The sequence below is a fragment of the Papio anubis genome, chromosome 13, assembly GCF_008728515.1.
Source record: "Papio anubis isolate 15944 chromosome 13, Panubis1.0, whole genome shotgun sequence".
Classification (NCBI taxonomy): Eukaryota; Metazoa; Chordata; class Mammalia; order Primates; family Cercopithecidae; genus Papio; species Papio anubis.
Genome location: NC_044988.1, coordinates 6,985,732 through 7,002,643, shown reverse-complemented (window position 1 = coordinate 7,002,643; position 16,912 = coordinate 6,985,732). Strand labels below are relative to the sequence as shown.

Below are 16,912 nucleotides of genomic sequence, written 5' to 3'. Positions count from 1 at the left end.
ACCCAGCTCATTATTCGTTAGAGTTCAAATAGAAATAATGACTATTTACAGTATCTTAGTTACATTTTTTAGATCTTTTTTTTTTTTTGAGACGGAGTCTCGCTCTGTCCCCCAGGCTGGAGTGCAGTGGTGCGATCTTGGCTCACCGCAAGCTCCGCCCCCCGGGTTCCCGCCATTCTCCTGCCTCAGTCTCCCGAGTAGCTGGGACTACAGGTGCCCACCTCCACGCCCGGCTAATTTTTTGTATTTTTAGTAGAGACGGGGTTTCACCGTGTTAGCCAGGATGGTCTCGATCTCCTGACCTTGTGATCCGCCCACCTCGGCCTCCCCTAGATCTTTTAATTAAAACATATATACCAAAAAGGGCACAACTCTTAGCATGCAGCACAGAGGTTTTTCCACAAATGAAACATACCCGTGAAATCAGCCCCCAGATGATGAACAGAACCCCAGAGGCCGTTTCCTCTGCACACACAGCCTTCCCCGCGGCTGACCCATCTGACTCCAGCATCACAGATTAAGTGCTCCTGTTTTTATACTTCATATAATTGAAATCATACAATGTGTACTCCTCCATGTCTTGGAGTGGCTGTTTTGTTTTGTTTGGCTAACACTTTTTTTAAAAAAAAAAAAAAGCTTATGCATATCTTGCATGTTGTAGGGAATGAAAGGAAGTGAAGTCACCGCTATGTTAGAGAAAGGAGAGCGGATGGGGTGCCCTGCAGGATGTCCAAGAGAGATGTACGATCTCATGAACCTGTGCTGGACGTACGAGTGAGTACCTAACACTGCCTGCGACGTATTTAAATGCTCTGGAGACAGGTGAAATGGCTGGGCGTCTGAAACAAGCATAAAGTTCACCTTTTCATGAATCAGGAATGTGCCCCCTTTCTAAACAAACAATGGTGGGGGCTGGTCCTGCTTTAAGTTTACACAGGGACTCTAACCCAAGTGTCCAAATTTAAACGTCGATAATGGTGGAGATATGGGGCAAGGGCAGTCAAACTAAAAAGGTGTTTGTAAGAGTTTGGGGCTGGATGCCATTTCTGGCATATAGAGGATGGTAGCAGTACTCAGTAGGGGATGTTATACTTTCCTGACTCCCTGATGACCATGAGCAGTGAGCGGTGACCTCAGACTCTGGTCAGCTCACAAATGGATTGGCTAAGGTTGCACTTCCCTAGAATCTACCTCGTCCTTGAAGTGGTGGCCTCAGTCCACCCTGACTGCCATCATATGTCTCGCTTAGTGGATCCAGGTGCTGTTATGCTTGTAAAGTACACCTGGCATTATTCTCAGGTGATGCTCAGGGCAGCTGAGCAGGGAAGGAAAATGCATTGTCACTGAAAATTAGGAGTACAGCTTTGCCAGGCTCAGCAGCCTGCTTGTGCGTGCGTAGCACGGTGACCCCAAGCTGCCGTCTCCAGCTCCCTGGTACTGAACTGTACACACAGAGCCCATGCAGCTTAGAATCGACGTGGTTTGTGATCAGGAGGACATCACAAATCCTGGCCATGAATTTGATGCTTTGTGGAATCAGGTTTGCCCTCAGATACAGCTGACATTGCCAGACCCTCTGAAAGATGAGGGCTATTTCAAATGCTGCAGATGCCACCTGGGGTTCCGAGACCTCCCCTCCCCACCCTGGGAGTATCACTCTACCACAATTGTGAGTGATGGGGAAATAATCTCATTCTCCATCTAGAAACCACCCAGGGCACAGCCACAAAGGCAGCAGGCAAACTGTGGGTAGTTGCTACCCTGCCCCTGCTGCTGCCATGGCTCAGGAGAGGGGCCTGGCTTGGACCCTGGGGCATCTTCTCCAACCCCAAGTGTTAGTGCTACAGGGAGAGCTAAGTGTCAGCAAGAGGGAAGTGTTATTCATGGATTTAGGAGGATGTTTATTCCTAAGTCTTGGCTTAATTCTCCCAGTGCCCAAACCAGAATTGTCAGAACCATTGGCAGGTAGTCACTGGCAGCACTGGACCCTGGGGAGGGCAGCCCTTGGGCACGTGGCAGCCTGTGACCCTTTGCTGGTAGTGTTCTTTGGTCCTGCCTGCAAGGCTTCCCTTCCTGCAGGAGGGTGAGGAGGGTAGAGTTTAAATCATTGTGATACAAATGCAAAAACTTGGAATTAAAAATGAACTCGCAGTGGGGAGTTTTTGCATTTAACGTTGATGCTGATCTATTTATTTCTGTCGATTCTTCTTTGTGGTATGTGTTTTACAGTGAGGAGTGAAAGGTGGGTGGGGAGAGGGCTAGGTGCTGCAGCCAGGGGCACCACCTCCCACTTGGCTCCCGGGTGGCTGCGGTGAGGCTGCTGAATACCCTTTGGGCCATGGTGCATTCTTGTGACTCAAGGAATCAGGATGGGGGCCGCTGGGCCCACCTCAGTCCTTCATGGACACAAGTAACAGTGGGCACTGTTATTTCCAGAATGGTCCACCGGGGGAGGCCGGGGAGGGAAAACAGTCTACATGATACTCACTGGATATTCACCAGAATTACAGCGAAGTAGAGCAGTCAACAGTCTCCTTAAGAGAGCATTCTTTCTAAACGTGTTTTCCCGCCTGGAGATTTAAGATGGAACCTGAGTGAGGTTCCCAGGCAGGCAGTGTCTTTCCCCTTTTGGTTCCCACCCCAGTCCGCTCTGCAGTGGTGCATTTCTGTGAGTTCTGCAGGCTTGGAGGAGTCAGCTCCCGGGCACAAGCCCCAGTCAAAGGGAAATCATGACGATGCCCCATGCCCCAGATTAGAAATCACAGCTCTTTATCAGACTTTGATTTATTTCCCAGCAAAGCGATATTTCTGAAGGTTACAGTGTTCCTAGTAGTGACCTCAAACAGGGTTGGGGGAGGTGGGGAGATGTTCAGAAACTTTTGAAGCAGCTGTATTTGTCTGCGGTAATACCTGAGTTCGTTACCTCACACCAAGCAAATCGAAGATGCAGACACCCAAGAAGTGAGTTTAAGAGCAGAGGTTTAATAGGCAAGAGAAAAGAGAAAAGCTCTCTCTCCTGCAGACAGATAAGGGCTGCCAAGTGGTTCTTCAGGTTCCTGTGGAAATACACAGGGTTTTATAGACGAGCTTGAGTCTGATTTACATAGGGCCCAAAGATTGGTTGGACCAGGTGGGTTATTACATAACACGGAAAGAAACTGGTTGCCCCACCCTGATCTTTTATTATGCAGATGAGGTCTCTACTTGGCCAGTGCCATGTTGCCTGCTTTTTTTTTTTTTTTTTTTTTTCCTGAGATGGAGTCTCGCTCGCCCAGGCTGGAGTGCAGTGGCGCAATCTCGGCTCCAGGATGGTCTGGATCTCCTGACCTCGTGATGCGCCCACCTCGGCCTCCCAAAGTGCTGGGATTACAGGTGTGAGCCACTGCGCCCAGCCTTTGCCTGCTTTTTTACTGCACACTTGGCAACAAGGAAAGTGGAAGAGGGAACCTCCATGTTGAATATCCCTGGCCTCCGGGTGTCCCTTTTCTATCGACACAGCTTCCAGCATTTACCTATGCGAGCTTTTAGTTGCTTATCTATGCTTGCAGCTTGATTTTTCAGGCTGCTTTTTGTTAGAAAAAGACATGATTTAGGGGCTGCTTTTTATTACAAGGAAACCTTACAGAGGACTCTGTCACCCACTCTATATGCCTACATAATTTCTTTCTAGCTCCGTATCACTTTGTCTGAACGTAAGAAATTCAATGAGGTGCAGTTGAATGAAAAAAAAAAGAAAAACATTCCTTGGAGCGGGGCCACAAGGAGAACTCAGAAGCGCCAAGGGCTGGTCCTGGTAACTGGGGCTATTGCTCGAGGCCCTCCAGAAGGTGCAGGGGTCCCTCACCGCAGGCCTTGTCATCAGTTCCAGGGTGTGGTCCTGGAGGGATTTCAAAGGGACTTCCCAGCCTCAGTGACAGAGCCCTGAGAAGGCAGACAGCATCCCTCACTCACCATTGTAAGAGAGCCAGAGATTACCTCCAACCCCTTTTTAGTCTTAGCGGGCTCTTCAGCTGGACCTAGAAATTGATACCAGGCAGATTAATAAAAGAAAAGCATACCAATTTTATTAGTTTTACATGTTTATGGGGAGACTCGCAAGAGAGTGAAGTCTAAAGAAGTGGCCAAAGCAAGATGCTTTTATACTTTTTAGACAAAGAGCCATACATTTAAGAAGAAATGACAGGACGAATCTGGCTAGGAGTAAATTTTCTAGAGAAGGCACTAGGAGATATGAGGATGGTGTAAAACCAGTGGAAGACAAGGGATACTTTGTTAAACATGTTTACTCAGGCCCGTTGCAGCTCCAGTGCCCAGTCTCTGATGATAAGGGCCACTTTCTCATCCTGCTACAGGGAGGGTCTCCTTCCCAGAGGAATCTTTATGGCTTGCTGCAGACACAAAGAGACGGGTCAGCTCGTCCTTTCCAAAACTACAATTTATCCAATATTTTCAACTCAAAATAATCAATACCCCAATCTGGGATATTCTGGGATGGCCCGTGCTTCACTCTTTCCCCCTCCAGCTTTCCAAAGAGGAAATACATTAGAGTCCTACCCCATGCAGGCCACTCAGGAAGGCAGCTTGAAAGCCGAGAAGGAAACACTGGCCCTTAGAAAGCAGGACTCAGTCAGGAAGCCTTCCACTGCAGTGTTTTCCAGAGCCAAGTCGTGCTTCGGGTGATTGAAGACACCCGTGGGGAAAGCCCTTGCAAATGGAGAGAAGCTGGTGCTCTTGATCCTGAAAAACAGTCTCCTAATAGTCCCAGCCCTCCAGTGGGGGCCTCTGCCGAATGGAGAAAATTCCTGGGCTGTCCAATTTCTCTGAGAGTCAGGGAGGCTCGAGATGCGGCTCCAATTCCTGTTTAAAGATCAGTAAGCCCAAGATACAGCATGAATTCCCAGGACCTTGGTGAGATCTGCCCTGGCTCCCTGCACAGCCTCAGCCAGCTTTCCTCTGAGCGGCACATCCTCTGAGAGCCCGGGGTCATTCACAGGGTAGGTGGCCACTGCCGGAGCTCATGCTGTGCAGGCTGCCGCCCCAGATGCAAGCCTCACAGAAGCCTCAGACCCTGTCCTTATCAGACCTTATAGTTGGGACTGGAGCAGACAGGCAATAAATAATAAGCTAAAAATAAGTGTGTCCTATGATGTGTCTTAGGAAAGGGATGATTCCAGTGAGAAATCAAAGCAAGGAGGGCCCAGGGGCCTGGAGGACATCACGTGTGTGTATGGGGTTTTTTAAGCCCTCTCGTGTCGAAGTAGTTTCTCAGAGTTGCCTGTAGCACAGAAGCATATTGGAGCTTCTAGAATGTGGTGGATTCAATGAAGGGACTACAGGTGGTCCTAGTATATTCTCTGTTTTGTTTGGTTTTGCTTTGTTTTGCTTTGTTTTTTCATTTTTTCCTCAGTTGTAAACAGCCACCCTCTCCAAGGTGATATATAGAAACAGACAGAGAGAGTGGGAGGGAGGTAGATGAAGGGAGAGAAAGAGGGAGGGAGGGAGAGAAGCAGTCTCATTAGCACAAACCCGGGTATGGTTAAAGGGGGTTTATTATGAGTAACAAAAGATGCTGCTTTCAGCCCAACAATCAGGAAATTCCACGGGTTTTAGGAGCTCTGTGCCAGGAACCCAGGATGAAGACCGTTTATCTCTTTATATAAAATCACACACTGGAAACTTTAAAAGAGAACAGAAAATTATGGGGAGGGAAGGGTCACACATCCAATAGGGGCTCCAAATAGGCCACCTTTAGGGATTGCAGCTGACACGTGCAGGCTAAGAAGCAAGGTTGGGTATAGGGATGAGGGGAGAGGAGAAGGGTCACTGGGCATGAGGGGCAGAGCAGAAACTGCACTCTGGCCTGAAAGCAGAGTGGCAGGCCAGGGCAGGGCAGGAAGCTGGGCACACAAGGGCACTGCATCACCCTCCTGCTGCTGAAGCACAGCTGTGTCCCGGCTTCCCGGAGGCAGCATCTCCCATGGATGTACAGGAGAGATTTCCTAGGAGACCTGAGCAGGTGTTTTTCCTGAGGACGAGTCTGTATTCCTGTTTCCCTTTATTTGTTTGGTGCTTGGCTGCTGGGCAGATGAACCCCCAGAGCAAGCTCCAAAGGTGCTTTTTGTACCATTTGGATCCCCACAGTTGGAGCAGAGCCCCCTGTTTTGCAAAGATGCTAAAGTATGTTCTCTTTGACTGTAGAAGTTTAGGAGCGAGATAGAGGCTGTCCCTCTGGGTGGACGCATGCTCCTGTACCAGAGGCTTGGCCACCATATCCCCTCTTGGAACACACTTGGTGGCCAGAGACAAGGCCCCTCTTAGTGACACCGTGGGAGGCCCGTGTCCCCAGACATGACCACAGATGGCTGACCACACTGATCAATTCCAGCAGTTTTATCATTCTGCTCGCTATTGAAAGCTATAAGTGAAACCATGTATTTTGATGCCGTTTGACAAAGCTACCCATTTTGATTTGTAGAAGCCACTCTGCTCTTAAAATGATGAGTGAGTCTTGGTCCTAATGCACGTTCTATGGCCGTTCTCTTGTGTCGACATTGAACCATATGAAATTGCCATTGCCATAGGTCAAAATGGCTGAACGTGGATGGTTTCATACAATTTAACCTCACATTCTATTTCACTTTTTCACTTATTATATTTCAACTTCACCCACTTGTAATATATCCAGAAATCTTGCAAAATAAGAAAAATAACTTCTAAGTGAGGATTGATTATCGGGGTTTTAGTACTTGCTTCCAACTGATCTGTAAAGGATATCTGTGTGAGAGTAAACAGAAGTGTCTGTAAATGTTTGTTTAGAGACTGCGAACTGTTAACGCTTTTGCCGGTAGTTCACTGACATCAGTGCCTCCCTGGCCAGCAGTGGCAGTAAGGACTGGCTATATTAAGGTGGATCATAGACAAGCCCCAGGTCTTTGCTTCTGCCATGACATGTTTTGAGTTTTCATAAGAACCCGTATCAACAGCCCATATTCAGAAAATCCAGAGCCATGGATTAGAGCGTGGAAAGGAAGAATTAAAGCTATGTACGTATTTCTTCTCTTAACAAGATTACGAGTCAGATGTTGACTATATCCGCAGTACATGTGCCGAGTATTTTCAGACACCTGTTTTGCTAAAATCACAGCGAGACAGCCTCTTTGTGTTGCCTGTGGCACAGAAGCGTATTGTGTGCCGCATGTCTGAACCTGGGGCTAAAACACTCCCAGTTCTAATGCAAAAAGTCTCCTACTTTAAGGTGGACGTGAATCACCTGGAGGTCTTGTTAAAATACAGATATGGATTATTTAGGTCTACAGTAGGCATACACTTTCCGACAGCCTTCTGGTCACCCTGGGGCGGGGAGCACAGGGACCACACTGTGAGCTGCAGGCCCTAGAGTCAGCCACCAGGGAGCAGCACCACTGGTACGCAGCCTGCAGAGGCCCAGCTTGTGATCAGCGTTTTTTCACAAGCACATTGACAAACAAGAATGCATCTCTTCCCGTTCCAGTGTGGAGAACAGGCCCGGATTCGCAGCAGTGGAACTGCGGCTGCGCAATTACTACTATGACGTGGTGAACTAACCGCTCCCGTACCTGTCGGTGGCTGTCTTTGATCACAGAAACAGTCACAGGAAAATGTATCCAGAGGAACTGATTGTCAGCCACCTCCCTCTGCCAGTTGGGAGAGCCAGCCTTGGATGGAACACGCCCGTGACGCGTCACCCAAAGCCTATCCCAGGACTCACCCTCCACAAAGCAAAGGCAATGCTGGGGGAGAAGACGAATGGCAGGATCCCAGGGGCTAGATGGATTTGTTTGTTTTCTTGTCTGTGTGATTTTCACACAGGTTATTTTTACAATCTGTTTCCAAATCCCTTTCGTGTCTTTCCCCTTCTCTGGGTCCTGGAGTGCATTTGTTACTGATTGCGCCCAGGGGCATTGCAGAGTGGCCTAGAGCACTCACACCCCAAGCGGCCTTTTCTGAATGCCCAAGGATGCCTTAGCATGTGACTCCTGAAGGGAGGGCAAAGGCAGAGGAATTTGGCTGCTTCTACGGCATGGCTGTGACAGCCAATGAGACTGATCCCTGGTCACTGAAAAGCTTTCATGACAATAAAAATGTTTTGAGGCTTTAAAAAGAAAATCAAGGTTGACCAGTGCAGTTTCTAAGCATGTAGCCAGTTAAGAAAAGAAAAAAAAAAAAAAAAAAGGCCTGGATCCTGCTTTTACTGTCTCTGTTATGAGATGGAAAACTTACATGTTTGTGATAAAAGGGGACCGTTTGAATGAATTGGCTTGGCTTACTTCCCCCCCGAAATCCTCTCTCCTGCAGACTGTCTTGACGACCTGGTGACTGGTAAATAAAGCCCTGCATGGAGGCTGCAGAGCAGGGGCAAGAGGCCCAGCCCCCGGCGTCTCACTGAGGACAGCTTCAGGCTGCCTTCCCCTGAACGTGGTCCACACCTTCCTCTCCTCCACAGAGAGGCTGCTGCCAGAATCCCCTGTTGCTTTCTGTGTCTGTAATGGGGGACAGTACAGGGATCAAAGCCATCTAAAGAGTTTCCAAAGGAAGTGTTAATTCATAACAAGCCAAAGACCCTGAGCCTCACCACAAATAGGCCTTTTGGAGTGTGAGTTTGAGGTGAAGATACAAGACCGGAGAATTATTTTCTGGTCTTAACTAATCCTTGGCTTATGAAAGGAATGGTTGGATGTGCCAGGTTTGGTAAAGTGGTGACCGCATCTGAGAAAGAGGCTGTGAGGCTGAACTCCTGGTGACTTCCTTCCGTCACTTCCACAGGGAGCCTTTAACACAGGCCCCGTGCTCGTAGGAATATGGTAGCACCTATGTAGGAAGTGCGTGCAGTTTTCTGTCTTCTTTCTGTGTGATTTTTGGCCTCTTTCTCAGCACTTCTCCCCTCCCAGGAGCCTCGGGATGCCAAACGTCCAGAATGTGATGGGGCAAGAGGGGGGCAGGGGCCCCACCTCCCTGCAGAGGTCCAGCCGGGTCTCCTTGTCCCTGGACAATCTCCTGAGCCTGTCCGCTTGGTGAAGCAGGCACCTGTGTGCAGAATTCCCACTGTGGCCAGCACGAGGAAGTCTTTTCTAGTGAAAATGTGTCCTGCGGTTAGGAATCATTATCCTTCCCCCTGCAGCCACTAAGAAGGGCAAATAGAGAAAGGCAACTGAATTGAAGGATTGGTCATGTGAAAAGGGCTACATTTGGGAAGCTGGGAAAGGCCTCCGGGCTTCTAGAGCTTCTAGAGCAGCTAGCTTGGGCTGGATTCTCATACCCAGGCTGCCCCTTGGATTGTTCTACCCAAGCTTTTCCCTGGGGTCTGGGCTCACTCCATAAGGTAAGGTGCCTTTCACCTTATGGTCCTTGTTTAGCAGGGAACAAAGGAGCATCATGGACAGACTGCCCTAGAGGCATCACATTGGCTCCTGGGGCCGTGAATATCTTGTCCCCCAGCAGGGCTGAGTGTTTCTGTCACAGAAAACAGTGCGTTCAGTGGTGAAAATCGTTGCATGCATGTTTTCATCTGAGCATGTCCTTCTCCCATACTTCCTATCACCCAGCCCTGCCTGTAGTTGCTGGATAGTGATTGCCCTTGGACATCAGTCCAATGACTGCAAGTTGGCCTGGATTTCCACTTGCAGAAGCAACAGCTGCATTGTCAGGCCTCCCAGCCCTGCAGAGAGCTCCCTCCACTGGTTAGCAGTGTGTCATGTTTTCCATTCATTTCAGAAGAGCTACATTGTGTCACTGGACATTTTTAAAAACTGTGATTTTTAATAAAAACTTACCTTGAGTTTTGTGATGATTTTCATGGAAGTTACTAGGATACGGTAAGTCACACTGTCCAATAGTGTCAAGCAGCATTGTCACAGGGGTAGCTAAGTGTTTTCTAAAACATTAAGTCCCTGCCATGTCCTAAAAAAGTGAATGTGTGGGTCAGGTGCAGTGGCTCACGCCTATAATCCCAACACTTTGGGAGGCCCAAACAGGAGGATCTCTTGAGCCCAGGAGTTTGAGACCAGCCTGGACAACATAGTAAGACTTTGTCTCTGCAGAAATCAAAACATTAGCCAGGTGCGGTGGTATGCACCTGTAGTCCCAGCTACTTGGGAGGCTGGGGCAGGAGGATAGCTTGAGCCTGGGAGGTCAAGGCTGAAATTAGCTCTGATGGCACCACTGCACTCCAGTCCGGGTGACAGAGCAAGATCCTATCTCAAAAAAAAGAAAAAAAAAAAGAAAGAAAAAAAGAAAAAAAAAAGTGGATGTGCACAGGCCACTCAAAGTTGTCTGTGAGATTCCACCACACAGAAGGGGGAGGCCCATCAGGGAGGGGCCCTGTCCTGCCCTGCCTCTATCTCTTATTCATGAGCAGAGCATCTACCCAGCAAGGACCTGACAGCCCATGGCCTGCCTAATAAAAGACAGACTGAGGAGACCCAGAAATCCCCCATCAGGGTGAAGCAAGGTTGTGGGTTTTGAGCTATTCCTTTCTCTATGAAGACAGCCTAAAGGAAACTGGGGTAGACAAAGAAAGCCCCAATCTCTGCCTATTCTAAGGAGGTTACACACATGCACAGACATGCACACACATACATATACCTGCACACATGCATGCACGCATGCACAAAAGGCATGCACACTTGTACATGTGCACGCATGCATATATGTTAATGCATACATGTATATACACACATACATACACATGTGCATGGGCACACACATTTATGTGCACACATGCATCCACACACAAGCACATGCACAAATGTGCACATACACACATTCACGTGTGCACACATGTACATACATGTACACATACTTGTACCCACATGCACACATAAACATACACATATGCAGAAACAGGCACACATGCATGCACATGCACACAAATACACAGAACATGCATGCACCACACAGTACCCATAGACATACAGCAAACATACCACATACACCTTCACTGCACATACACACATTATGCCATACACACACACCACACAAGCACACACACACAAAACGCACACACCACTGCACATACTGAACCTTACTCCAAATAACCACTTAAAAATCCATGTGAGGCAGTGGTCCTGCAGTGGACACACCCTCATGTCTATATCCATCATCACCACCACCCTCTCTGGGGTCAAGCAGTAAGGGTCTCTCCCTCACACTCTTCCATCCTAGCCTCCCCTGGATCCCCTCTGCTCTTGCCAAGCCAAGTTAGGTTTGGAGGAAACAATGAATTTGGCTGGGCCAAGGCTCCCTGGGTCAGCTGGGAGATGGGAAGGACAGAGACTGCCCAATAACCCAGTGGCCTACAGGGGCTGCTCCAAATACAGTGGGATGGTGAAGCACCCTGAAGTCAGAGAACACAGCACACAACAGACCACTGGGCTCCAGCCCTGCCCTTGGGCACGTCCTATAAATTGAACCCCCGAGCACCACAATTTCAGCTGAGGGTGGCTGCACTGACATATGCAAGTGCCAGCACAGTGGCCTTATTCTAAAAATGTCAGCAGATGCCGTGGTCTGTGCTGATCATGCCAACTGCTGAAAGGAATGCTGCGTGCAGCAGACAGCGTGTGCTCTGGGACAGCTCAGGAAATAAGCACTGGCCTTTGGCTTCAACCCCAGGGTGGGGAAAGCTTGTGATGATGTATCACTGCACTGCAGTGTGAGATGGCTTTACCACTAGCCTGAGCTGCAGCAGAGAGGCGGTTTAAGACCCCTGGGCTTGTCCTTCAGAGATGAGGAGGGGACTTTAGAACTGGTCGATAAATATGTTCTCATTTTGGGGAGGAAGGGAGCACTTTGAAAAAGGGAAGTTTTGGTTTTTGAATTATCTTTTAGATATTATATGGTCTTTCATTATCTCTCTCTCAGATACATACACACACACACACACACACACACATACACTCTCTCTCTCTCTCTCTCTCTCTCTCTCTCTGTCTCCGGGACATATAGAATCAATCTTTCCTCCAAAGAAAAAGAAGAAATGATGACAACATTTTGCTATGGAAGGGTGTGGACGGCAAGTCACCCAGGTACCGAGGCAAGAGACTGAAGGCACAAGCTGTTCCAGTATAATGAAGAAAATAATAAGAATAAGAATAGTTGTACTAGAAATAGAATATAGATATGATTATGTATTAATATTATTAATCATTAGTTTGTAGAATTACTCTTTGTTCTGCTATTATAATAATCCCTATTCTAGAATTATAACCTAGGAAAAACCAGGTCATATGGAGTTAGGAGCTGAAGGGACATGATAAGAAGTGACCAGAAGGCAAGAGTGTGAGCCCTCTGTCACACCCGGATCAGGGCAACTAGAGGGCTGCTTGGTCTAGTGGTAATGCCAGTGCCTGGGAAGGCACCCGTCACTTAGCAGAGCGGGAAAGGGAATCATCCCAGTGATGCTGTGCTTCAGCGCTCACACTCCGGGTCCACTTTCACGTTCCGTTCTGTACACCTGGCTCCGTCTTCTAGCTAGCAGTAGCAGAATTAGTGAAAGCATTAAAGTCTTTGATCTTTCTGGTAAGTGCTTAGAAGAAATGATGACGCGTGACGTATGCCGTCCTCTCTCTCTCCGTCTTGGCTGCCATAAAGGGAAAGGCCCCCTGTATGGTGGACACATGACTTGCGTGACCTTATCAATCATTGGAGATGACTCAGACTCCTTGCCCTACCCCCTTGCCTTGTATACAATAAGTAGCAGCGTGGCCAGGCATTTGGGGCCACTACCAGTCTCAGCATCTTGGCAGTAGTGGTCCCCCGGCCCCAGCTGTTTTTTCTTCTGTCTCTTTGTCTTATGTCTTTATTTCTACAATCTCTCGTCTCTGCACACGAAGAGAAAACCCACAGGCCATGTAAGGCTGGACCCTATACCTGGCGCCCAGTGAGGATTTCTCTTTCATTGTGTGATGGCGCGCTTTGAGCATGGAACTCAGTGGAGGACATCAATGACAGATTCCTGAGAATTGTGGCCAATAGGCTTGGTGGTAAGCTTGGGCACTCAGAGTATCCCAGGCCACCATGGGACAGGCCAGTACTAAGTACTCAGCTTATTTAAACTTTATAAAAACTCTCCTTAAAGAAGGAGATGTAAAAGTCTCTGCCGATAAGTTAATTGAATTGTTTGAGGTCGTAGATCTCCTTTGCCCTTGGTTTCCTACTGAGGGAACCTTAGAACTCAAAGAGTGGGATGAGATTGGTCGACAATTCAAAATTGCTCATAAAGCGGGGCGTATTATTCCTCCCACCATTTGGTCAGTCTGGACTTTGGTTTGCTCTGTTCTGGATTCCTTGCAGACTCAGGAGAACAACCTGGAGACTGAGCCCTCTTCCTCAGTTCTCTTTCTCCTGAGGATACTGCACAGATTGAGGCCATCGTTTTACAGACGGACCTCCATTCTGACATTCCTTTGGCCCCGCCGCCTGCACCAGAGCCTGCCGCGCCCCCATTATCGCTTTATGATGAACTTTTACATGATTTAAATGATCTCATTTCCCCAAACCAGCAAAATCCAACCAAAATATATTATCAACAGCCATTGCAACTGGACCCTCCTGTCTTTCCTCAGCCCTGCTGTAGGGCCCCCTACCTTCCATCTGCGTGGCCTGAAAATGAGGCTACACTGCCTGAAAAAGAGGCTCTGAACTACGTTTCTATGCAGCCCGGTAATGAGGCTCTCAACTCTGTCCCTGTTCAGCCCTGCTGCAGTGCCCTCAACCTTCCGTCTGTTCAGCCTGGTAACGAGGCTCTCAACTCTGTCTCGGCTCAGCCCTGCTGCGGGGCTGTCAACTTTCCATCTATTTGAGCTGGCAATGAGGCCTTCAAACCTATCCCTCCACAGCCTGGTTATCCATCTCTCACTTCTGTTTCTCCTTCAGCACATCAGGCTCCCTTGAAGCCTGGACCTCAGGCCCCTGAAAGACCTGCTCAGCAGGTACTCGCGCCTCTACCTGGCTTACAGGTTCTCAATTCTTCCTCTATTCAAAACCCTCATTTCTTTTCTGCTTCTGGTCCGGTCACTCATGCAGTTGCCACCACCACCATTGCCGCTCATAAGCAACAAGTTACATACATCCCTCAAGATGACACTCCTCTTATGAGAGCCATCGCTCAGGTAAGAGAATGCGGGGCTCCTGAGGCCTGGCAATTTCCTGGAATTTTACAACCTCCTATACCTGCCACCCCTGCGGCACAAAATCAGCCACAGCCAGCTGACCCTGCTCAGCAGGCGACTGATCCCGTGGCTTCTCCAGATGTACAGCCTGAGAGTCAGGTCCCTCAGCCTAAGAATCAGGCTCCTCAGGTGAATAATCAGCCCCCACAACTGCCTGCGGCGCCGCCAGCTCCAGGTATACCTACAGTCCAGGCAGCAGTCCAACCAGATCCTATTCACTCAGGCCAGGTTCAGCTATGCCCTGCTGCTTGGGAAAGTTTTTCTTTTAACTTCCTCAAAGATTTCAAAGGATGAGTGAAGCAGTACGGCACCAACTCCCCTTTTGTCCGTTCCATACTAAAGGCCCTAGCAGAAGGTAAACGTCTGGTGCCCTGTGACTGGAAAATTCTAGCAAAGTCAGTCTTATCTAAATCCCAATATTTACAATTCAGGACTTGGTGGGTTGATGCTGTCCAGGAACGCATTCGTCTTAATCAGGGCTCTAATCCTGTTAATGTTACGGCTGACCAGTTACTGGGAATGGGACAACAGGCTGGAATTCGAAACCAAACTATACTAAATGATGAGATTATTGAACAATTACGAAAATGTTGCCTAGATGCTTGGGATAAGATTCAGAATGACGGCAAAATGTGTCCATCTTTTACGGCCGTTACACGAGGACAACATGAACCCTATTCAGAATTTATTGCCCCTCTTCAAGATGTGACAGAGAAAGCAATCCCTGATGGCCATGACCAATGACTTGTTGTAGAACTTACAGCTTATGAACAAACAAATGCAGACTGTCAGGCAGCTATTCACTCCATGAAAGGCAAAATTCCACCAGGAGGTGATGTAGTCTCCTCCTACATTAAAGCTTGTGAAGGCGTGGGGGAACTCTACGTCCAGCAATGGTCATGGCACAAGCCATCGCCACTATTAGAATGCCTGGATGATTCTCTGGCAAACACTTTCAATGCGGCCAATCAGGGCATTGTAGAAAAAATTGTCTTCGGCTTTCAGGCCGCCGTTTTTTTCAACGCCAACAACAAAACCCTATACAGAAACAAACCTTCCCCTCCACTCTGTGCCCACGATGCCGTAAGGGAAATCATTGGGTCACTCAAAATTTCACATTGATGGTAACCCCTTTAAAGCCATTCAACAACTAGGGAAATGGAAGGAGGGGCTGGCCCCAGGCCCCTCCAAACAATGGGACATTCCTCAACTCACAGCCTTTGGCAGCCGGTCAGATGAGCACTTTCCCGGCCCAATCCATTCAACCTGCCCCCCGATTCCCACTTCAGCCATTTGTACCACAGGATCTAACAACTCAGCCCCAAGACAAATCTCAGTACAATGCTTGTCCCCTGCCACCACAGGCTCAGCTGCTGTAGCTCTCTGCTGCGCTCGAGATATTTCTCTCTTACCCGGAGAGCCACCTATTGCTGTTCCCACAGGTATGTTTGGCCCTTTGCCACCTGGCACTGTCGGCTTGCTTCTTGGTCGCTCAAGCCTAAATTTAAAAGGTGTTCAAGTACATGCTGGTGTAATCGACTCTGATTATTCAGGTGAAATTCATATTGTCATTAGCTCTGCGGTACCTTGGTATGCAGCAGCAGGAGACCGCAATCCTCAACTTCTTATACTCCATTACATTCCACTAGGATCTAGTTCTTGTAACAGAACTGGAGGTTTCGGAAGCACAGACTTTCAGGGCAAAACAGCCTAATGGGCCAGCAAGATTTCTGATACTCGTACTGTGTGCTCTGTGCATATTCAAGGAAGGAAGTTTGAGGGAATGATTGACACAGGTGCTGATATCTCCATTAGAGCCTTACATCAATGGCCTAGACACTGGCCCAAAGAATATGCATCCACAGCATTAGTTGGTGTTGGTCAGGCTTCAGAGGTTTATGAAAGTTCCACTGTTTTACACTGTGTGGGCCAAGGGGGACAGACTGGTACTATTCACCCCCTGGTACTATTACACCTATTCCAGTTAATCTTTGGGGAATAGATCTTTTACAACAATGGGGGACACAGATTTCTTTTCCACAAGGTAATTACAGACAACAAAGTAAAGACGTTATGGCAAAAAAAAAAAAAAGGGATTTGTTCAAGGTACAGGTTTGGAAAAATCAGCACAAGGTACTACTCAGCCTATTATACCTACTCATAAATCGGATTCAACAGGACTTGGTTATTCTTTTTTTTGTTTGTTTTCTTTTTCTTTTTCTTTTTTTCTTTTTTCTTTTTTTTTGAGACGGAGTCTCGCTCTGTCACCCAGGCTGGAGTGCAGTGGCCAGATCTCAGCTCACTGCAAGCTCCGCCTCCCGGGTTCACGCCATTCTCCTGCCTCAGCCTCCCGAGTAGCCTGGACTACAGGCGCCCGCCACCGCGCCCGGCTAGTTTTTTGTATTTTTTAGTAGAGACGGGGTTTCACCGTGTTAGCCAGGATGGTCTCAATCTCCTGACATCGTGATCCGCCCGTCTCGACCTCCCAAAGTGCAGGGATTACAGGCTTGAGCCACCGCGCCCGGCCAGAACTTGGTTATTCTTTCTAGAAGCAGTCACTATCAAGCCTCCAGATCCCATCCCCTTAACTTGGAAAACTCAGAAACCAGTTTGGGTAGATCAGTGGCCACTCCCTAAAAATAAGCTGGAGGCCCTCCATATTTTGGTCCTTGTACAATTAAAATTGGGACACATAGAGCAATCTT

General features: G+C 48.3%; 1 protein-coding gene across 6 annotated transcripts in view; it reads left to right on the top strand.

The window, feature by feature from the left end:
- The window catches only part of SYK (spleen associated tyrosine kinase), a 78,362-nt gene that overhangs the window by 44,487 nt on the left and 16,963 nt on the right, over positions 1-16,912 (top strand). For 3 of the 6 annotated variants that reach the window (XM_031654053.1, XM_021927675.2, XM_031654051.1), the window contains one exon: positions 662-774. In XM_031654053.1, coding sequence (XP_031509913.1) covers positions 662-774 — 113 coding nt within the window. Of the gene's footprint in view, positions 1-661; positions 775-7,510; positions 9,815-14,061; positions 14,160-16,912 lie in introns of those variants that run through there. The other 3 variants (XM_031654054.1, XM_031654052.1, XM_031654055.1) reach the window with 3 other exon arrangements.